Here is a 17,536-nt window from a genome sequence, read left to right on the forward strand (position 1 = left end):
ACTTGTTAATTTGCATACCTAGTAGAACTCATTTCATGTTCTACTCCAGGGGTGGGCAACTATTTGAAGTCCGGGGCCGCATGTGACATGTTGGATTAGTTTTATTAAATTGTTTTTTTTCTTTGGTGTATCAGTTTATCTAAAGTCTGATTTTTTTAAAGTTTGTTGTTTTTTGTCTTTTGCCGTATTTTGTCGTGTTTTTTTACAGTGTTTGTCATTTTTGCAGTGTTTCTGTTGTTTTTTTACAGTGTTTCTGTCGTTTTTTTGGTGGTTTTCATATTATTTTTGTACTATATCTGTTGTATGTTTTAGTTTTTCCATATAAGAATGTTTGTTGTATTTCTGTTCTATTTTTGTAGTACGATGTTACTGTAGTTTTATTTTTGTTGTATTTTTTTTATATTTCCATAGGAGTTTTTTGTAGTACTATAGGTGTAATTTATCGTATTTCTGTCGTAAACCTCTTGTAGTAGTAATATTTCTAGTAGTTTTTATATCATAGTATTATGTTGTGGTATTTTTGCAGTATTTTCATAGTAGCATTTGTGTCATATTCGTTTGGTATTTTTGTAATATAACTGTCTTTTTGTGTTATTTTTGGAGTAAATAATTCTGTAGTAGTATACTGTAATATAGTATTACTGTAAAAGTGTTTTTGTAGTAATTCTATACTTTTTTTCAAAATAAAAACAGAATAATATGAGGTCCCTGTTTTTTAGCACTATATTTGATATTTAGTTTTTTGTAGTTGTATTTCTATAGAAGTATTTTTGAGTAGACACACAAAGTAACAGTGTTGGCATCAAAAATAAATCAACCACTTTTGGGGGCCCCTTAGTGGTTCGCAGGGCCCTAAGCAGCCGCTTAGCTCGCTTATGCCTCTGAGGTGCGGACATTTATTACAAAGTTACAAAATAAAGATAAATTCAGAGTGCACTCAGGAACAATTGATGGAAAATAAATATGAGTATTTGTTTAGTAACTATTTTGTATTCTTATTTGTGCAGTGGTTTCCGAACTCTAAGCGGGTCATAATATTAAAACTAGTTCATGCTGACGTAGGTAAAAACGGTATAGAGTATATATCATTCATCTTGTTCATTTCTTAAGGTTTCCACTGAGGACGCCCTTTGGTAATAGGTCGACTCGATGACCTCGTCAAAATGCACACAACTTTACATTTCGTAACAAACTAAGTGGGAAGTTGAACTGTGATTAAAATGTTGTTTGGGAAATAATAATAAAAATAATCGATATTTTTTTTCCCTTTAACTCAGTGGAAAAAAACACTATTATTTAACGTTTTCGTGTCCTGATGCCATCGCTAGGAAGCGTCACTTTTGGAATAATTCGACCAAACAACCTTGCTAAAATGCACATATGTTTGACCATTTCCACTTTTGATATAATTTATGTTTTGAAAATTTGAATTTTTAACAAAGTGTTGTATTAGAAATCTTTAGAAAATATTAACCTTGTATTAATTTAAGCAGCAAAACAATATCATTCAACCAGTTTGTTTCCTGATCACACCGATAGAGAGCGCGCTTGTGTAATAATTCGACTAAGCAACCTGCACAAATATTTGACCCCTATTTTTAAATATAATTTAGGTAGCGAATTGTAATTTAAAAAAAAAATTGTTTTAGAAATGCTTGAATGTTTTTTTTCATACATAAGAAATACACTTCTTTGACCTTTTCTATTTTTTTACATCCAAGTTGTGAATAGTCGAATTGTGATCAAAATGTTCTTATACATTCTAAAAATATGGATTAAATGCAACATTCAAGAAACGACTTTTAACTTGTTCATTTCGTAAGGTTGCCACTAGAGGACGCGCTTGTGTAACAGTTCGACCTAATCAAAATGCACAAATTTTTGGCCTTTCCCGATTTTTAAGCATCTAAGTTGTGATTAAAATGTTGTTGTATGAACCCTTAATATGAAGTTATTTATTTAGTTAAACACTTAGTTTGTTACGAAATATAGTCTGTGTAATAACCTGTGAAGCCCTTTGAGACTCAGTGATTAAGGGCCAAACAAATAAAAATGATTTGACTTGACGTCACCGCTAGATGGCGTTCTTGTGTAATAGTTCAACTGGACAATTTCATCAAATGCACAAATCTTTGACCTCTTCCATTCTTTTAACACCCAAGTTGTGAATAGTCGAATTTTGAATAAAATTTTGTTTGACTAATACGAAAAACGATAAAAACATAGTGTGCACTCCTCCAATACATTAATTGGCCCAAACAACCTAATCAAGATGCACAAATATTTTACCTCATCCGTTTTTTTATCATCTAAATTGTGACTTTGTCACATCGACACTAGATTACGCCATTGTTTAATAATTCAACTGAACAACCTGACCAAAAGCATATTTTTTTTTTTTTACTTTTTCCATTTTTTTAATAAGTAATCTAAATTGTGACAGTCAAAGCAATTGAAATTTTGTTTCATAAAAAAAGTTTACATTTAAGAAACAATTCAATGTGCTTTTTTTGTGAGGGCGCCCTTGTGTAAATTCGGCTGGATGAATGTATTAAAATTCAAAAATCTTTGACTCTTTTCGAAATGCGTTTTTATATACAGTGGCTTGCAAAACTATTTGGCCTCCTTGAACTTTGTGACCTTTTGCCACATTTCAGACTTCAAACATGAAGATATAAAACTATTATTTCTTGTGAAGCATCAACAATAAGTGGGACACAATCATGCCTACTTTTTCGTTTATTTGTTAAAAAAAAAATATCCAATAGTGTGTTCCCCTTCATGATTGTGTCCCACTTCTTGTTGATGGTTCACAATAAATTACAGGTTTATATCTTAATGTTTGAAGTCTGAAATGTGGCAAAAGGTCACAAAGTTCGAGGGGGCCGAATAGTTTCGCAAGCCACTGTAAATCCTAAAAATATGTTGGAATTGTTTTCTTGCTACTTCACACATATATTTTGTGTGCACCAGGGGCCAGAGTGATCATGGCGTGCAGGGACATGGAGAAAGCGCAGACGGCCATCAAAGAGGTGAAGGATCGCTCCCTCAACGAGAACGTTGTGTGCATGAAACTGGACCTCGCCGACAGCAAATCCATCCGAGAGTTTGCGGAGGCCATCAACACAGGTCAGTCGGCCCCCGGGGATGCATACTGATTCCCATTCGCTTATCTTTATACTTAATCAGGCCTGAAAATCTCAGCTTTTTTGCAAAATTTGCTGTTCTGATGTCTAAGTGGGTGACCTAAGTGAATTGTGGTGATATGAGCAGAAATCTTTTTGAATGGGGGAGCAACGTCAATCAAATTAGCGGCAGTTTTAAATATGTCCACTGTATGTCACCAAAGCTGTCCCCCTCAAAGCTGTATTTGCAGACTTCCATTCATCAATCTTACTCTAGTGCCCAACACTAGATTCAATTTGTATTTGCCTTCAGTGCTTGAGTGGAAGCATTTTTGGTTGCAATGCAGGTTTGATCCCGGCCAATGCAACAAAGGCAACTATATGCCCATTTAAATATTGTCCTTTTTAATCTTTAAAAGGTTTTATTACCTGTTCATTCTGGGGCTCTTTGCCTTATAACCTTTTGAACAATGTTTACTACAATTGTTAATGATAATAAGTACATTTTTATTTCATATCCATTTCATGATTTTTTTTTTTTTTCATTTTTATTTTCGATCCTTCATATAGTCAAGTTTATTTGTATAGCTCTTTATCACAAGAAGTCTCAAAGAGCTGAACAGACTACTACAAATATATACGGGAAAGGAAATGAGTATTTGAACACCCCACTATTTTGATATTTCTCCCACTTAGAAATCATGGAGGGGTCTGAAATTTTCATCGTAGGTGCATGGCCACTGTGAGAGATAATCTAAAAAAAAAATCCAGATATCATAAAGCATGATTTTTTTTTTTATTATTATTTGGTTTGATTCCTTACCCAATAGGGTCATATGAGCACCGTTTCCTGTCGTGTGTCATTGGCAAGTACAGCCTGGTGCCCATCCCTCCTGCAGATCACACAATCAGTTTGGGTCGACCGGAACATATTTTCCTCCTCACCCTTTTCACCTATTTAGCCCTTGACCCATGTTATGCCCGAGTTGGGGTTTTGGTTGGATTTGGGGTTTTGGTTGGAACTAAAAATTGCCTTGGCCAATTCACATCTTTGGTAGCTCAGCAGGTAAGATCTGTAACTTTCACACACAGGGTTTTGGGTTCGATTGCCAGTTAAGCCAGCACACCTTCAAGATTAGGGGGCCAAGCAAGCATTAGGTTTAGAGTTAGGATTAGGGTTGGGATTTTGGTTGGTTTTAGGGTTACTTGCGACTAAATTTAGCCAAAATAACCAAATATATCCAGGGATATCTCCTTATCTTGGTTTTGTGCAATATCCCCAAGGTGAATGGATGCAAGTGTGTCTGGTGCCTCCTGCAGATCACTGAAACATGATACAGGCCGACATAGCCCAATATTTGTTTTCTGTATTTTAGTGATAGATCTCTTAACTCCTAGGGTCATAGGGGCACCTGTGGTGTGTCTTAGGCAAGTACAGTCTGGTGGCACCCTCTGTTTCCAACTGATCTTGAACAGCTGATCCCCTTTTACGCCTGATTTCTATTTGTAATTTTAGGGGAGTCCCAGCTGAATATCTTGATCAACAACGCCGGTGTGATGGTGTGTCCCTACGGCAAAACTGCCGACGGTTTTGAGATGCAGATCGGCGTCAATCACTTTGGTAAACGTCAACAAAATTGTTTGTAAATGATGACATGAAAGTCAGAACAGCCACAAAATGTTGGAAGGTAACAATCAGCCAGTTACATCATTTAAGATTAAATTTAGAATTTTAGCATATCTCTATCACATTATTAGGTTGCACAACAGTGTGGGACTTTGTCCAAGGCTTCTATAACTTGATTCCTTTCCGCTTGCGTCATATTTTTTTACCTGAAGGATTGACCGATTTGTTTTTTTTTAGGGCCGATACAGATTATTTGTATAAAGAGGAGGCCGATAACTGATATTTGGAGCCGATATTCATTTGCTGTAAAAGCTAAAAATTGACGTAAGAAATTTGTATTAATACAAAAAGAAACAAAGGATATTTGTTAGTAATTCAAACAAAACTATAATAGTGCTCTGAAACATTTTACAGTAAACAAATGAGAATTTCAACACAACTAACATGACTAATTTTTCACTTTCACACGACCAAGTGTGGTATTCCTCTGTAGTCTCCCAAAGCCACACAACACAATAGGCAGGGTTAGACAACATGTGGTAAGCTTTCTCTCCTGGCTTTGATCTCTTTGATCTCCGGCAAAACTAACATAAAATGCGACGGAAATAAAATGAAAATCTAAACAGCTTGCCAACATCATTTTTGCCGTTCCATGTATTCCGTTACTCCCCAAGCCTGCACAAAATTTAGTAATTGTATTCATAATTAGTTTCTTTTGTCTTTTATTAGCATATTTGGTATTGGAGTAATCCAAAAGTAATTGAAAGTAATCAAGTTAAAGTAACCCTACCCAACCCTGACAATAGGTTTAAAGTGTGTTTTACTTTGTAAATAGTAGTCAGGGGAGTCAGATTTTAAATTAAATTCAAACATTTGACTACAAGGGGAAATCCAATGAAACAATGGTGCTCTAATAAGACAATCAGTTACCAACTACGCACAATAAACATGCATTACCTTAAGGCTACTATAGAACACTATATAAGGCCTACTTCTGTACAACTAGTCGTGGTTGGGAATTTTTGGGGTTTGGCTACATTGTGTTGCCTTCAGTGTTGGTGACGTTTGCATAAACATGTCTTAAACTCATCATACTGTGTGAATAACCATTACTTTTTTTGCTTTAATCACACCAATCAATATTTCTTAGTAAACACATGATACAGATAAAGAACAGTTGTTCTAGCTGAAGCGAGTTAGGTAACCTCAGAGACAGAAGGCAGGAGAGGGAGAGAAAGGCTCGGTAGTTGCTCATGCATCCATCCATTATCCGCACCACTTATCCTCAGTAGGGTCGTGGGGGTGCTGGAGCCCATCCCTGCTATCTTCGGGCAGTGGGCAGGGGATACCCTGAACTGGCTGCCAGCTAGTCGCAGGGCACACAGAGACAGACAACTCAATCGCCGATTCAGACGTAGGGACAATTTGGACCGGCCAATTCAAATGACATGCATGTTTTTGGAATGTGGGGGGAAACCGGAGCGCATGGGGGAAACCCACGCAAGCACGGGGAGAACATGCAAACTCCTCACAGGAGGATTGATCTCATGACCTCAGAACTGTGCCACACACGCGCTAACCACTGCGCCGCCGTGCTGCCCGTAGTTGCTCATGAATGTGCTCAGTAATCGACGCGTCAAATAAATAAATGCGCCGATAACGATATCCGTCAAATTACCAAATATCGGTGCCGACAATTGGTCGACCTCTTTATTTTTAGCTAGAATGCGCAAAAAGGTTTCCCTCAAATACATTTTTTAATGGCGCTTTCACTAAGCCAGGCTTGACTCCAAACCCTACTTCTAAACTTCTACTTAAGCTTTAATTGTACGCAGATTTAAATGAATTTGGTGTAAGTGAACACTAAGTTGGTCTTGAGAATCTAACAAACACTGGCTTCTGAACTCAACCTAGGTTTGAGACCCTATTCAAGGTATTTGTTCATCTGAAGTCTCAAGTGGCTTTCAACCATTTTGATATGTCATACACATACCCATTTGAAACCTTATTCTTTGCCTATTGAATCCCATTTAAAATACAATTTACTTGCTTGAACCTTTAAATTGTTATTTTCTCCTTGAATCATTATTATGAAACAAGAGCTTGTTTTTCAGACACATTTGAAAGCCTACTTTAAAACCCTTAAATATTATTCTAAAATGTATTTAGAGACTATTTTTAAACAGCACCCAACAATAAACCCCCTTTCCTTGATTTTAAACCCAGCTTTGAAATATAATCATCTCCTTCAAACCTTACTATGAAAAGACAACCCTTGTTTTAAGGCTAATTTGAAACCATAAACCAAAACCCCAATATATTTTAGGAGCTAAATTCTAATTCGAAACCATAACCTAGCAACAAACTCCTTGTCTTTGCTGTGAACCCAACTTAACAAGCATTATTCTCACTCTGAAGCCGCATTCTGAAACACAATACCTGAACGGCTGATTTGAAACTTTAATTAAAAAGCCCAATTTATTTTAAAAGATAATTCTATTTAGATCGTCTTTGATACCAAAACCCAGCAATAAATGCTCTATCCTTTCTATAAACCCTACTTTGAAACGTTATTCTCTCCTTGAAACCTTACTCTGAGATAAATACTCATGTTTAAAGGCTAACTTAAACCCCTTAATTTAAAAACCTGAATTTTTGGAAAGCTAATTTATATTTAGGAATGCTTTTTGAAACCATGACACGGATGTATACGGCTTATCCTGGCAAATTTGAAACTGTAGACCTGACTATACCCCAAGTAAAACTGCCAGCACTTATTGGTACCCTTGCTCCCTACTTAAAACCCCAATAAGACGATCCTATCCCATCTTTGAACCAGAACCTGAACTACAAAACCATACGTTGGTAATTTTAGAATTCCAGCAAACCTTGCTCCTGTCTTAAACCCCCAATTTCACATTTTAACTATCTTTGAAACTAGAACCTGAACAAAAAAAACCTGCCTCAATCGGTAAAGACAAAATTCCAGTATGTTTTTGAAGCCTTTTTCCTGATTTGAAACCCTACTTCTTTCCTCTTAGGCCACTTCCTGCTGACGTACCTCTTGCTGGATCTCCTGAAGCGCTCAGCGCCGGCCAGAGTGGTGACTGTGTCCTCCATGGCTCACTCCTGGGGCTCCATCAACTTGGACGACATCAATAGCGAACGTGCATATGACAAGAACCGAGCCTATGCGCAGAGCAAGCTGGCTAATGTGCTTTTCACGCGCTCCCTTGCTAAACGCCTGCAAGGTATGCCAGACCCTTATTTTGAAAACCCTAACCGAAAACCATAATCATGTTTTGGCACTTTATCTACAAAGATTTTGTTTGATACCAAATTCAAACCCTTGCCAACTTCACGCACTCACTTGTTAAAAGCCTGCAAGTTTGGCCAGACTTTTTTTTTTGAAAACGCTAAATTGAAACCGTTATCCTGTTTTGAGACTTTATTTACAAAGACTTTGTCTGAAACCCAAATTAAAATTTTGATAACTTCACGCGCTCCCTTGCCAAATGCCTGCATGGCTGGCCAGACCTTTGTTTTGAAAACCCTAACTTGAAACCGTAATCCTGTTATGGCACTTTACTTATTAAGATTTTGTTTGAAACCAAATTTAAAACCTTGCCAACTTCACGCACCCCCTTGTAAATCCCTGCAAGGTTGGCCAGACTCTTGTTTTGAAAACCTTAACTTGAACACGCAGTCCTGTTTGGCACTTTATTTATGCATATTTTGTATAAAAGTCCATTTAAAACCTAGCCAACATCTGTGCTTGTAAAAGCTTGAAATAGTTGCCCTGTTTCACAACAAGCCCGCTTTAAAAGGATGCTGACACTGTTCTCTGGTGGCTTAGCTTTGCCATTGCATTTCTTTTTCCCTTGTAATTAGCGGCAGCGTCATTCGTTTTTATGGCATTGTCTTATGCATCATCATGGCCCACCTACGGGTCGTACCCAATTCTTTTTTTGTCAATTCATCAGACGAATCAGATGAAAGAAAATAAACGTTGGGGTACCACTAATAGCAAATCTTTCTAATCTAAATGAATCTCGATCTAATAGAGTGTTCGTACAGGTGCTTGAAATCCTTCAATTCTTAATTTTTAATATTGTGTTTTCAAGCCTTAAAGTGCTTGAATTTGGTTGAAGTGCTCGTAAATGCTTGAAATTGTTGCCATGTTTCTCATTCAGTCTGCTTAAAAATTTCGCCGATTTTGCTCTCTGGCGGCTGAATGTTGCCATTGCATTTCTCCTTCCCTCATCATGAACAGCAGCTGGCATTCAATTGTATGGCACTGTTCTAGGAAGCGTCATCGCCACCTACTGGTCGCGCCCAAGAGGACAGGTGCATGCTACACCGTAAAAGGACTCTATGAAATGTGTATTCGTGTCAGGATTACGTGTCAATTATGGACATTTATCATGGACCATGCAAAAAATGACGGTAGCGTTTATAAGCCGCACCCACCACATTTTAAGAGGAAAACCGATTTTGTACTTGCACAAACCGCACCTGTATATAAGCTGCATGCGCCCACATTAAAAATTGTAACACAAAATTCACCCAAACTCGACTTTAAGGACCGCGATTGAAACGCAATGTCCTTCATTAAAGTACACAGTCCAAAAATCACAGCCGGCAAAATGAACGTAAAATAATACCGGTACTTAAGGTTTGATGCAGACCTGCAGAGTCCGGGTCCCGTTGAAAGTAATCCAAGGAAAAAAGTGTATATTTCCAAAGGTAAGGGTGGGAAAATATATATTGTCCGCCGCGTCCACAAACAGGTCTCACCTTTATCCCACTTCCCGTCACCCCGCGTTTGTTCCGCCCCTTCTTTTTCATTCGCCCGTGCAAACATCAGAATAAGTCTCTAAAATAAATACATAACAAAAATATACAGTTGCAGATACATATTATACATGGTTACACATATTTACAAAGACGGTACACCGAGAGAGTTTTCAAAGCTTTAATGATAATATAACTTTCATCCCAAACGGTGCCTGTTACAGGGCAGTAATGGTAGCAACACGCTCGCAAACACAGTAAACGGGTATGTTAAAAAAACATACCGTACTTGTAAAAATCACGGTAAACCGTCCTCATCTTCCTCCTTAGAACTGAAGAATATAAACTTTGTCATCCCACGCTCCCACAGCCTCGCTCACGCTCTCACTGTCGCTGAAACTCTCATTCACTCCTGATTCTGTGCCCTCATCTCCGTCACGCAGCAGACCGGCTTTTCGGAACCCGTTGGTGATGGTGGATTTTTTGATGTGCCTTTCTTTTTGCATTTTGCATGATGAGGGTATGTTTACGTTAATTTAATTTATGCACAAGCCAAGAAGTTGCAGTCTTCCTCGGCGCATATATTCCACCGGTCTAAATCTTACCTTTTGTACTCGAGCGTCGCTGGCGGCTGTAAGAAAAATTACATAAATTGGCCGCATCACTGAATAAGCCGCAGGGTTGAAAGTTTGGGGGAAAAGTAGCGGCTTATAGTCGGGAATTTACGGTATTTTATTTTTTTTTACCCAAAACCTACATAGGAAGAGATTTGTGTCGTAAAGAAATGCATTCTCTTTAAGATCTAAAAATCATGTCTTGAAAAATGAACATGCAAGATTAAAAATCCCATATGTAACTCGCAGATGCGTTTGTTTTTGCAAAATACATGATTAACACCGGATTCTTTCTTTGAATGGTACTGGAGAAATTGGAAAATTGACTTTGAAAGTCGTTTCAAATTGCTTGAATTTGGCCATGAAAAAAGTGTGCCAACCCTGGTTTTTGAAAGGTGTTTTACCTATTAACAACAGAACACTGTCGTCTTGACCAATCTTGGGCAGGTACGGGCGTGACGGCGTACTCTCTGCATCCGGGCGTGGTCCAGACAGATTTATGGCGCCACCTGAACGGGCCACAGCAATTCTTTATGAAGCTTATAAGCCCCTTCACCAAGACGTCGGTACAGGGGGCTCGCACCACCCTCTATTGCGCCGTGGAGCCCGCGCTTGAACAGGAAAGCGGCGGCTATTACAGGTGAGTCCAAAGTAGGCGTGGCCAGGCATACCTTTTTTTGCAAAGTGAGCGTGGTCTGTCCCAACTAACGCCTACGATCTACTTGCAGCGATTGTGCAGCGGCAAAGTCTTCGGCGGCCGGCGAGGACGAAGAACTGGCGCAAAAATTGTGGGAGCTGAGCTGTCGTATGCTAAACATCACCTGGGATTAATTTCTAGAAAACGTACAAATACGCTAGCAAATCATTTTTTTTTCTTTTTAATATTGTCAGATCGCTGCTCTGAGTATTGTTACCACTTTGCACTGATTGTTTGCATCTATTGTATGGAATTAATAAATATAAGAACAAGTTATGTTTTGATTATTGCTTCTTTGTGGATTTGATTGAGGAATTATCATTCACTCTTTAAATGCTTTTCTTTGCAAATGTTGTTTTTTAAATTTGATTCATTAAAAAGTTTGTTTTTAAGAACATATGGGCAAGTATTTGGAGTCGCAGGCCACATTAGGTTAAAAAAAAGTTAGCCAAGCGGCTGATGCTGGAGACTGATCCAATGTTTTCTTTTTTTAAATTGAAATACACGCAGACCTCCAAATGTTCTAACTTTTTATATTTGCTTGTTAATGAATTGGTTTCATCAAATTGGTTTTGAAACACTCAAATATTAAGTAAAATAGAATGTTCGGTCATTTTTAAGTCGTGTCGTTTTGTAGTGTTACTACGGTTCTAGTTTTTGATTTGTAGTAATTCTACAGGCTTATTTCCATAGTATTTATGTAGTACTACTATTTGTGGTATTTTTGTAATATTTCCATAGTAGTATTTCTGTGGTATTTCCAAGGGATAACTTTTTGTAGTGTTTCTGCAGATGTATTTCTGTAGTATCTTAGTATTTCCATAGCAATGATTGGTTTGTGTTAGTAATTTTGTATTACTGTGTTTTTTTTGTATAGTATTTCTCTTGTAATACTGCTGTAGTAGTGTAGTGTTACTGTAGTAGTATTTTTGTTGTATTTCAAAAGTTTTTTTTTTTTCTTTTTAGAATGAAGGCAAAATCGTATATTAGGTCCCTGTTTTTAAAGCACTAGATTTTAGACTGTTTAGTTGTTAGTGTGTAGTTATTTATTTTATAGTACTTGTGTTGTAAAAACATGCATGTCTGGTTAATTGGCCGGTCCAAATTGGCCCTAGGTGTGACTGAGCGAGTGAGTTGTCTGTCCCTGTGTGCCCTGCGACTGGCTTGCAACCAGTTCAGGGTGTCCCCTGCCCACTGCTCGAAGATAGCTTGGATGGGCTCCAGCACCCTCACGATCCTACTGAGGATAATAATAATAATAATAATAATAATAATAAGCGGTGCAGATGATGGATGGATGCTTATGTAGTAGTAGGGTGGCAAGGCTGCAGCGTGGTTAGCGTGTCTGTGGCACAGTTCAGAGGTCATGGGATCAAATCCAGTTACCAGCCTTCCTATGTGGAATTTGCATGTTGCCTGCGTGGGTTTCCTCCGGGCACTCAGGTTTCCTCCCACATTCCAAAAATATGCATGTCAATTTAATTGGCTGGTCCAAATTGTCCCAAGGTGTGAACTAAAGAGTGAGTTGTGTGTTTGTTTGCCCTGCGACTGGCTGGCAACTAGTTGAGGGTGTCCGCTTCCCACTGCCCGGAGATAACTGGAATGGGCTCCAGCACCCTCGTGACCCTACTGAGGATAAGCGGTACAGATAATGGATGGATGGATGGATAGGTAGTAGTTTTTTGTATTAGACTATTACGATTGAAGTATTTTTAATGTATACTTTTACAGAATGAAAGCAAAATAATATTAGGTGCCTGTTTTTGGAGCACTAAACTTGAAATGTAGTATGTAGTGGTATTTATATTTCTGTTTTAGAATTTTGTAGTAGATACACAAAGAGACAATGAGCAAAAAGATGGAACCAGAAACCCATTTTTATTATAACTTTATTTACTATTATATGTATTGTCACATGATTCAATTGTTTGTTGTTTGTACATGATTCAAATTGAATCGTTTCTTGTACATGATTCAATTGTTTGTTTGTTTGTACATGATTCAAATTGAATCGTTTCTCCGGCGCCGTCACGAATGGCAGCCACTCCAGCAGCTCCCGTGTTATTTTCGATTGTTCTCAGCTCAGGGATGCTGCTGGAAAAGTGAATTTCCCTTCGGGGATGAATAAAGTATCTATCTATCTATCTATCTATATTTTGACCATTTTCATTTTGCAGGCCGGATGTAAATGCCTGACAGGCCACATGTTTCTCAGGCCATCGCTTGCCCACCTATTTCTATAAAGGGACGCTTTAATGGATAGATAGATACTTTATTAATACCCGCAGGGAAATTCACAATATAATATAATATATAATACAATATCTCGCTACTAGATGTTACTCTATTGTGCAACCTAAAAGGAGTGCTACAGAGCACAAGAAAGAATACTAACTTCAGAGACTCAGTGACCAAAAAGCACCATCTTTCTTCATTTTTTCCCCAAAGTATTTTCATTTGCTGAGTAAAACTGTACATGAACAAACTAAACCAAAATGTCTTGGAAGAGTTATAGAAATTAAGGTTGATTACTGATGGAATTTCCCTAAGGAAATGAGCTATTTGTGGCTGGCAAAGCGCAACCACAAACGGGATACTATTTTGGCGGAAATTAATTGTTCGTGAAAATGCATGTGCTCGATGTATTGTGTATATAAGATCGATCGATACTTTATTCATCCCCGTAGGGAAATTCACAGTTGATTCCTCGAATAAACACATTTTTGTGCGTTAAAACACATATCCATAGCATAGAAAGTAATCTAAAGTGTAGTTGTCAAACGGGACAAAAACACTGAAGATGGAAGCAAACAATAAAAACAATAAATCACAAAAAGAGCGAGATAACAGGGAGCTGCTGGAAAGGCTGCCGCTCGCGACGGCGCCAACGTCATTTAATTCAAGTGGATTTCGATTAAGAAAATAGAAAAACAACACAGTTGTGCATTCAATCCACAGTCAGGTCTATACAAAGGTTAAGGTTAGTCTGTGCTATGGTCAGGGTTTTAGTTACTCCAACACAACCCTTTTCATGGATCTTCTTCCGCCTTGACTGGGGATCGAGTCAATTACTTTGTAAATTTAATGCATGCATTTTAGCAATTAAGCTACCAGTGCTGCCATATCTGTCTTCCACATACACATTTGTGGGTTAAGATTCATGGGTTTGGAGCTATGTTTGGGGTTATGTATGGAAAGTAAAACAGTGTTAACTCAAATGGTAAGATGTCTGTATTACAGTTACAAGGTTGTGAGTTCCATCCATAGTTAGGGCAGTGCAAATACAAAGGTTAAACTCTGAGATAAGGTTAGTCCAACATGGACTTGCTCCCTCACATGTTCAGATTTAATTTCCTCCTAGGTTCCGGTCCGGAGCCTACTAGTTATCCCAAGAGCCAATAAGAGATCCGCAGGTTCGAGAGCGTTCTTCATTCAGGCGCTGGTGCTGTGGAATGCTCTGTCCTCTGAGATTCGATCTTCAACCTCAGTGGAACTGGTTAAATCTAGGCTTCAAACACACTTCTATAGCTTATGAATAACCTATATTTCAAGTTGACAGTGTCTGTGTAATATTTGTTTTCTCAACGTTCATTGCAGCCTAGTCATCCTGGAAGGGGGATTACCTCATGTGCGGCCGCTTCTCAAGTTTTCTTTATTTTTCTCATGTTAAAGTTTTTGAGTTTTTCCTTCCCCTCATGTAGGTTCCAGATCAGGGGCTGGTGTCATAATAAGTCTGTGGTTTGCAATAATCTGTGGTCTGTGCAGCCCTTGGAGAATCCTTGTGATTAAGGGCTATACAAATAAACATGACTTGACTAAAAGGTTAAGGTTTTGCTTTGAACTAAGGTTAAGGTTTTACCTGCCCCCAAAAAAACCCCAATACTAGAATTAGTAGTGATTTGCGAGTCAGACTGCCGGGAAAGCATTTACAAGCACTTCACCCAGAAATTCAAGCCTTTTCCAAACTTTGAATGAATTAATGAAACTTTATTTCAAACATAAAACAAAAAAAACAAAAACCCAGGTCAAAAAACAAAATGCGTATCCGAAAAGGAATAGAGAGGAAGAATATGCTTATTTAATCATACCCTTTTGACTTCCTTAATAATTGTGTTTTACAGTTAGACTTCCCGTGTATTTAATTATAACAAACACCTCCTATAAATACATATTTGGATGCACAGTCACTTCATCATCATCACCATCACTATTTTTTCAGTCATTTACATCATCATCATTGCTGTCTCCGGACATTTTCAGCGTTATATATAATAAGAGCATCTATTATAATAACAATAATTCTCATTGGTGCTCATGGTGACAACAGACTGTTCCGTGGTGTGTTTGGTTCATCATACAAAGTATCTTTGTACCTGTTGCTAGAGGAGGGTGGGTGGGGGGCTGGTACCGCCCCCAAGGCAACAGGACCACTCATTGTTAAGTGTCCTGACAAAACATGGGAGCTTAAGCCAAATACCTCCAGCATCAAAACTCCCACTTGTTTGCCATTACTATGAGTTGTGCAGGTATGTCTGTTTTATGTTCTTATTAAAAGTTCTCCATGTGATTTTAGTTCCATTTGTTTGTTTTTTGTTTAATTTTCACCATCATCACAAACATTAATTCACCTGATTGTTTTGTGTTTAAAAATGATCTAGATTGTAATCAATTTGCCTTGTATAATGCTAACAGCAATATAATAACAATACCAACATTCAACAATAAGAATAGTCATATAGTTGATAATGACAATAATATTAACAACAAAAACAACAACCAAAATAGTAGTCATGATAATGGTTACCATGACAAGTTCAATTATTAGCTTGACCCATCTATTGACTATATAAGGCTTCTGTTCACTAACATTATTTGAATACCGATAGTACTAATAATAATAACACTAACAGTCACAGAATTTATAATAATAATCATCATCATCATAATAGTCGTGATAAGAATACCATATTAGGTATTAGTTTTACCCAGCTATTAACTATCACGAACCAGGACAGTAAACAGGATTGAGAACCCAATAGCGTAACGTACTCACAATTTATTTGGGAGAGGAGGAATGAGCGCACACTCGGTCCGGGGATCGATGGTCACAGAAGTGGATTGAAATCCGAACAAAAGAGTTGTCAAAATCAAACAAATCAGGCCAAAAATAAAACAGGATCAAACGCAGGCAAATTCACAGAGTAAGCATTTCACAAAGTTTAACAGGAGTTTTGCAGAAGTTTCACAGACGCTCAGCCAACTAACGGCTCAAAGGACCGCGTTTAAGTACTACCAAGGAGCAATCAGTCAACGCATCTCATGGGCGAGGCCAATTGGGCGCCATGGCAACCGCGACAGAACCCGGCGCCACCCGGCTGGGACCAACTGGGCACCATGGCAACCGTGACATTAACTCTAATATGCTAATAATCACTAAATTTCATTCAGGCACTAATAATAATGACAACCTTGAAACACAACATTAAAGTTCAAGCTATTGTAAGGATTTCAAGCACCCGTAGGAACCCTGGAATTGAGGATTAATCATTTGTAAGAGTTGAGGGATTCAGTAATCGGTCAGAAACGTCAATGTGGTCACGCTCGAGCAGATTCAAATACTGTACACGGAAAAAAAAACGTTATAATTTAGACTGGTTAACTGGCAAGATGCATAACATTGGGCGTAGGAGTTCACGTTAGAGAACAAAATCATTCACATCCGCAAATGTTTTATCAGTTCTCCGGACTCAGCCACCCCACCTTATCTGTCGTCCCTCGTATAAGTCATCAAAATTCTTTCCACGTGACTCCTCCGACATCATAGTTATAAAGTTCGAAGATTAACGCTTGCATTGTTTATGATTCCACTCAGACATTATAAAACAATGAACGTTCTTCACTAGAAGCTTATCATTATTGTGAAAAACACAAATCAAGGCAGAGTTATTCCAGGTCTTTTTGCAAATTTTGCACCCTTGAAATGCTTCATAAGAATCCACGTTTTTCATGGCCAAATTAAAATAATGTTAAGGACTATTGAAGACAATTTTTCAGCATCATTTAAAAAAAGTCGGTGTGAATCATGTTTGTTGAAGATCCACAAATATATCTACAATTTACTTAAGCAGTTTTTAATCATGCATGTGCATTTATCAGGACATGTGGTTTTTAGATCTTGAGTAAATCTCAAATAATTTTGTTGATTTGAGCAATACGTGTGTAAATATTTTTGAGACACATCCTTCCCTGTAAAAGAATTGTGTAAAATGACGGTAATATGTAGCTTACATTTTCAGTTGCAGGAAGTTTTCCCCCTTAAGATTTACTACCAGGAAATGCTATCTCAAGTTTTTTACATGGCCCATAACAAATGTTCATAATTGCTACCTAATCCTTGCACTATTACATATGTCATAATGCCCTGTTTAGCATGCACCTGCCTGGAACAATGCTATACAAACTAATGCCTGCTGTCGGTAATCACAAGGGAAAAAATGCAATGGAAAAGCGAAGCCTCCAGAGTGCAGTGTCTGTGTCATTTTCAGGTGTAACGTGGCAAAATTTCAAGCATTTACAAGCACTTGTCAATCCTTGAAAAACACACTGTTAAATTCAAGCATTGTCAAGGATTCCAAACACCCGTAACTGTTGGTTCTTCTTCGTTTTGGGAAGCTTTTAA

At 37.9% G+C, this 17,536-nt stretch overlaps 1 protein-coding gene across 1 annotated transcript; it reads left to right on the forward strand.

The window, feature by feature from the left end:
- The first annotated feature begins 2,977 nt into the window (after positions 1-2,977).
- LOC148348183 (retinol dehydrogenase 12-like) lies at positions 2,978-11,133 on the forward strand. The gene is made up of 5 exons (XM_088321932.1): positions 2,978-3,129; positions 4,642-4,746; positions 7,794-8,003; positions 10,608-10,800; positions 10,889-11,133. Exons 1-5 carry the CDS (start codon positions 2,988-2,990, stop codon positions 10,989-10,991), a joined length of 753 nt encoding a protein of 250 aa, XP_088178058.1. The 5' UTR covers positions 2,978-2,987; the 3' UTR covers positions 10,992-11,133.
- The last annotated feature ends 6,403 nt before the right edge of the window (positions 11,134-17,536 follow it).

This window comes from Urocampus carinirostris, chromosome 18 (assembly GCF_059441175.1).
Source record: "Urocampus carinirostris isolate Australia breed hairy pipefish chromosome 18, RoL_Ucar_1.0, whole genome shotgun sequence".
NCBI classification, from domain to species: domain Eukaryota; kingdom Metazoa; phylum Chordata; class Actinopteri; order Syngnathiformes; family Syngnathidae; genus Urocampus; species Urocampus carinirostris.

Coding starts and splice junctions, on each gene's coding strand:
- LOC148348183 (XM_088321932.1), top strand. CDS start 2,988: ATGGCGTGCAGGGACATGGAGAAAGCGCAGACGGCCATCAAAGAGGTG. Junction 3,130..4,641: donor TGCGGAGGCCATCAACACAG/GTCAGTCGGCCC, acceptor TTGTAATTTTAG/GGGAGTCCCAGCTGAATATC. Junction 8,004..10,607: donor CCTTGCTAAACGCCTGCAAG/GTATGCCAGACC, acceptor AATCTTGGGCAG/GTACGGGCGTGACGGCGTAC.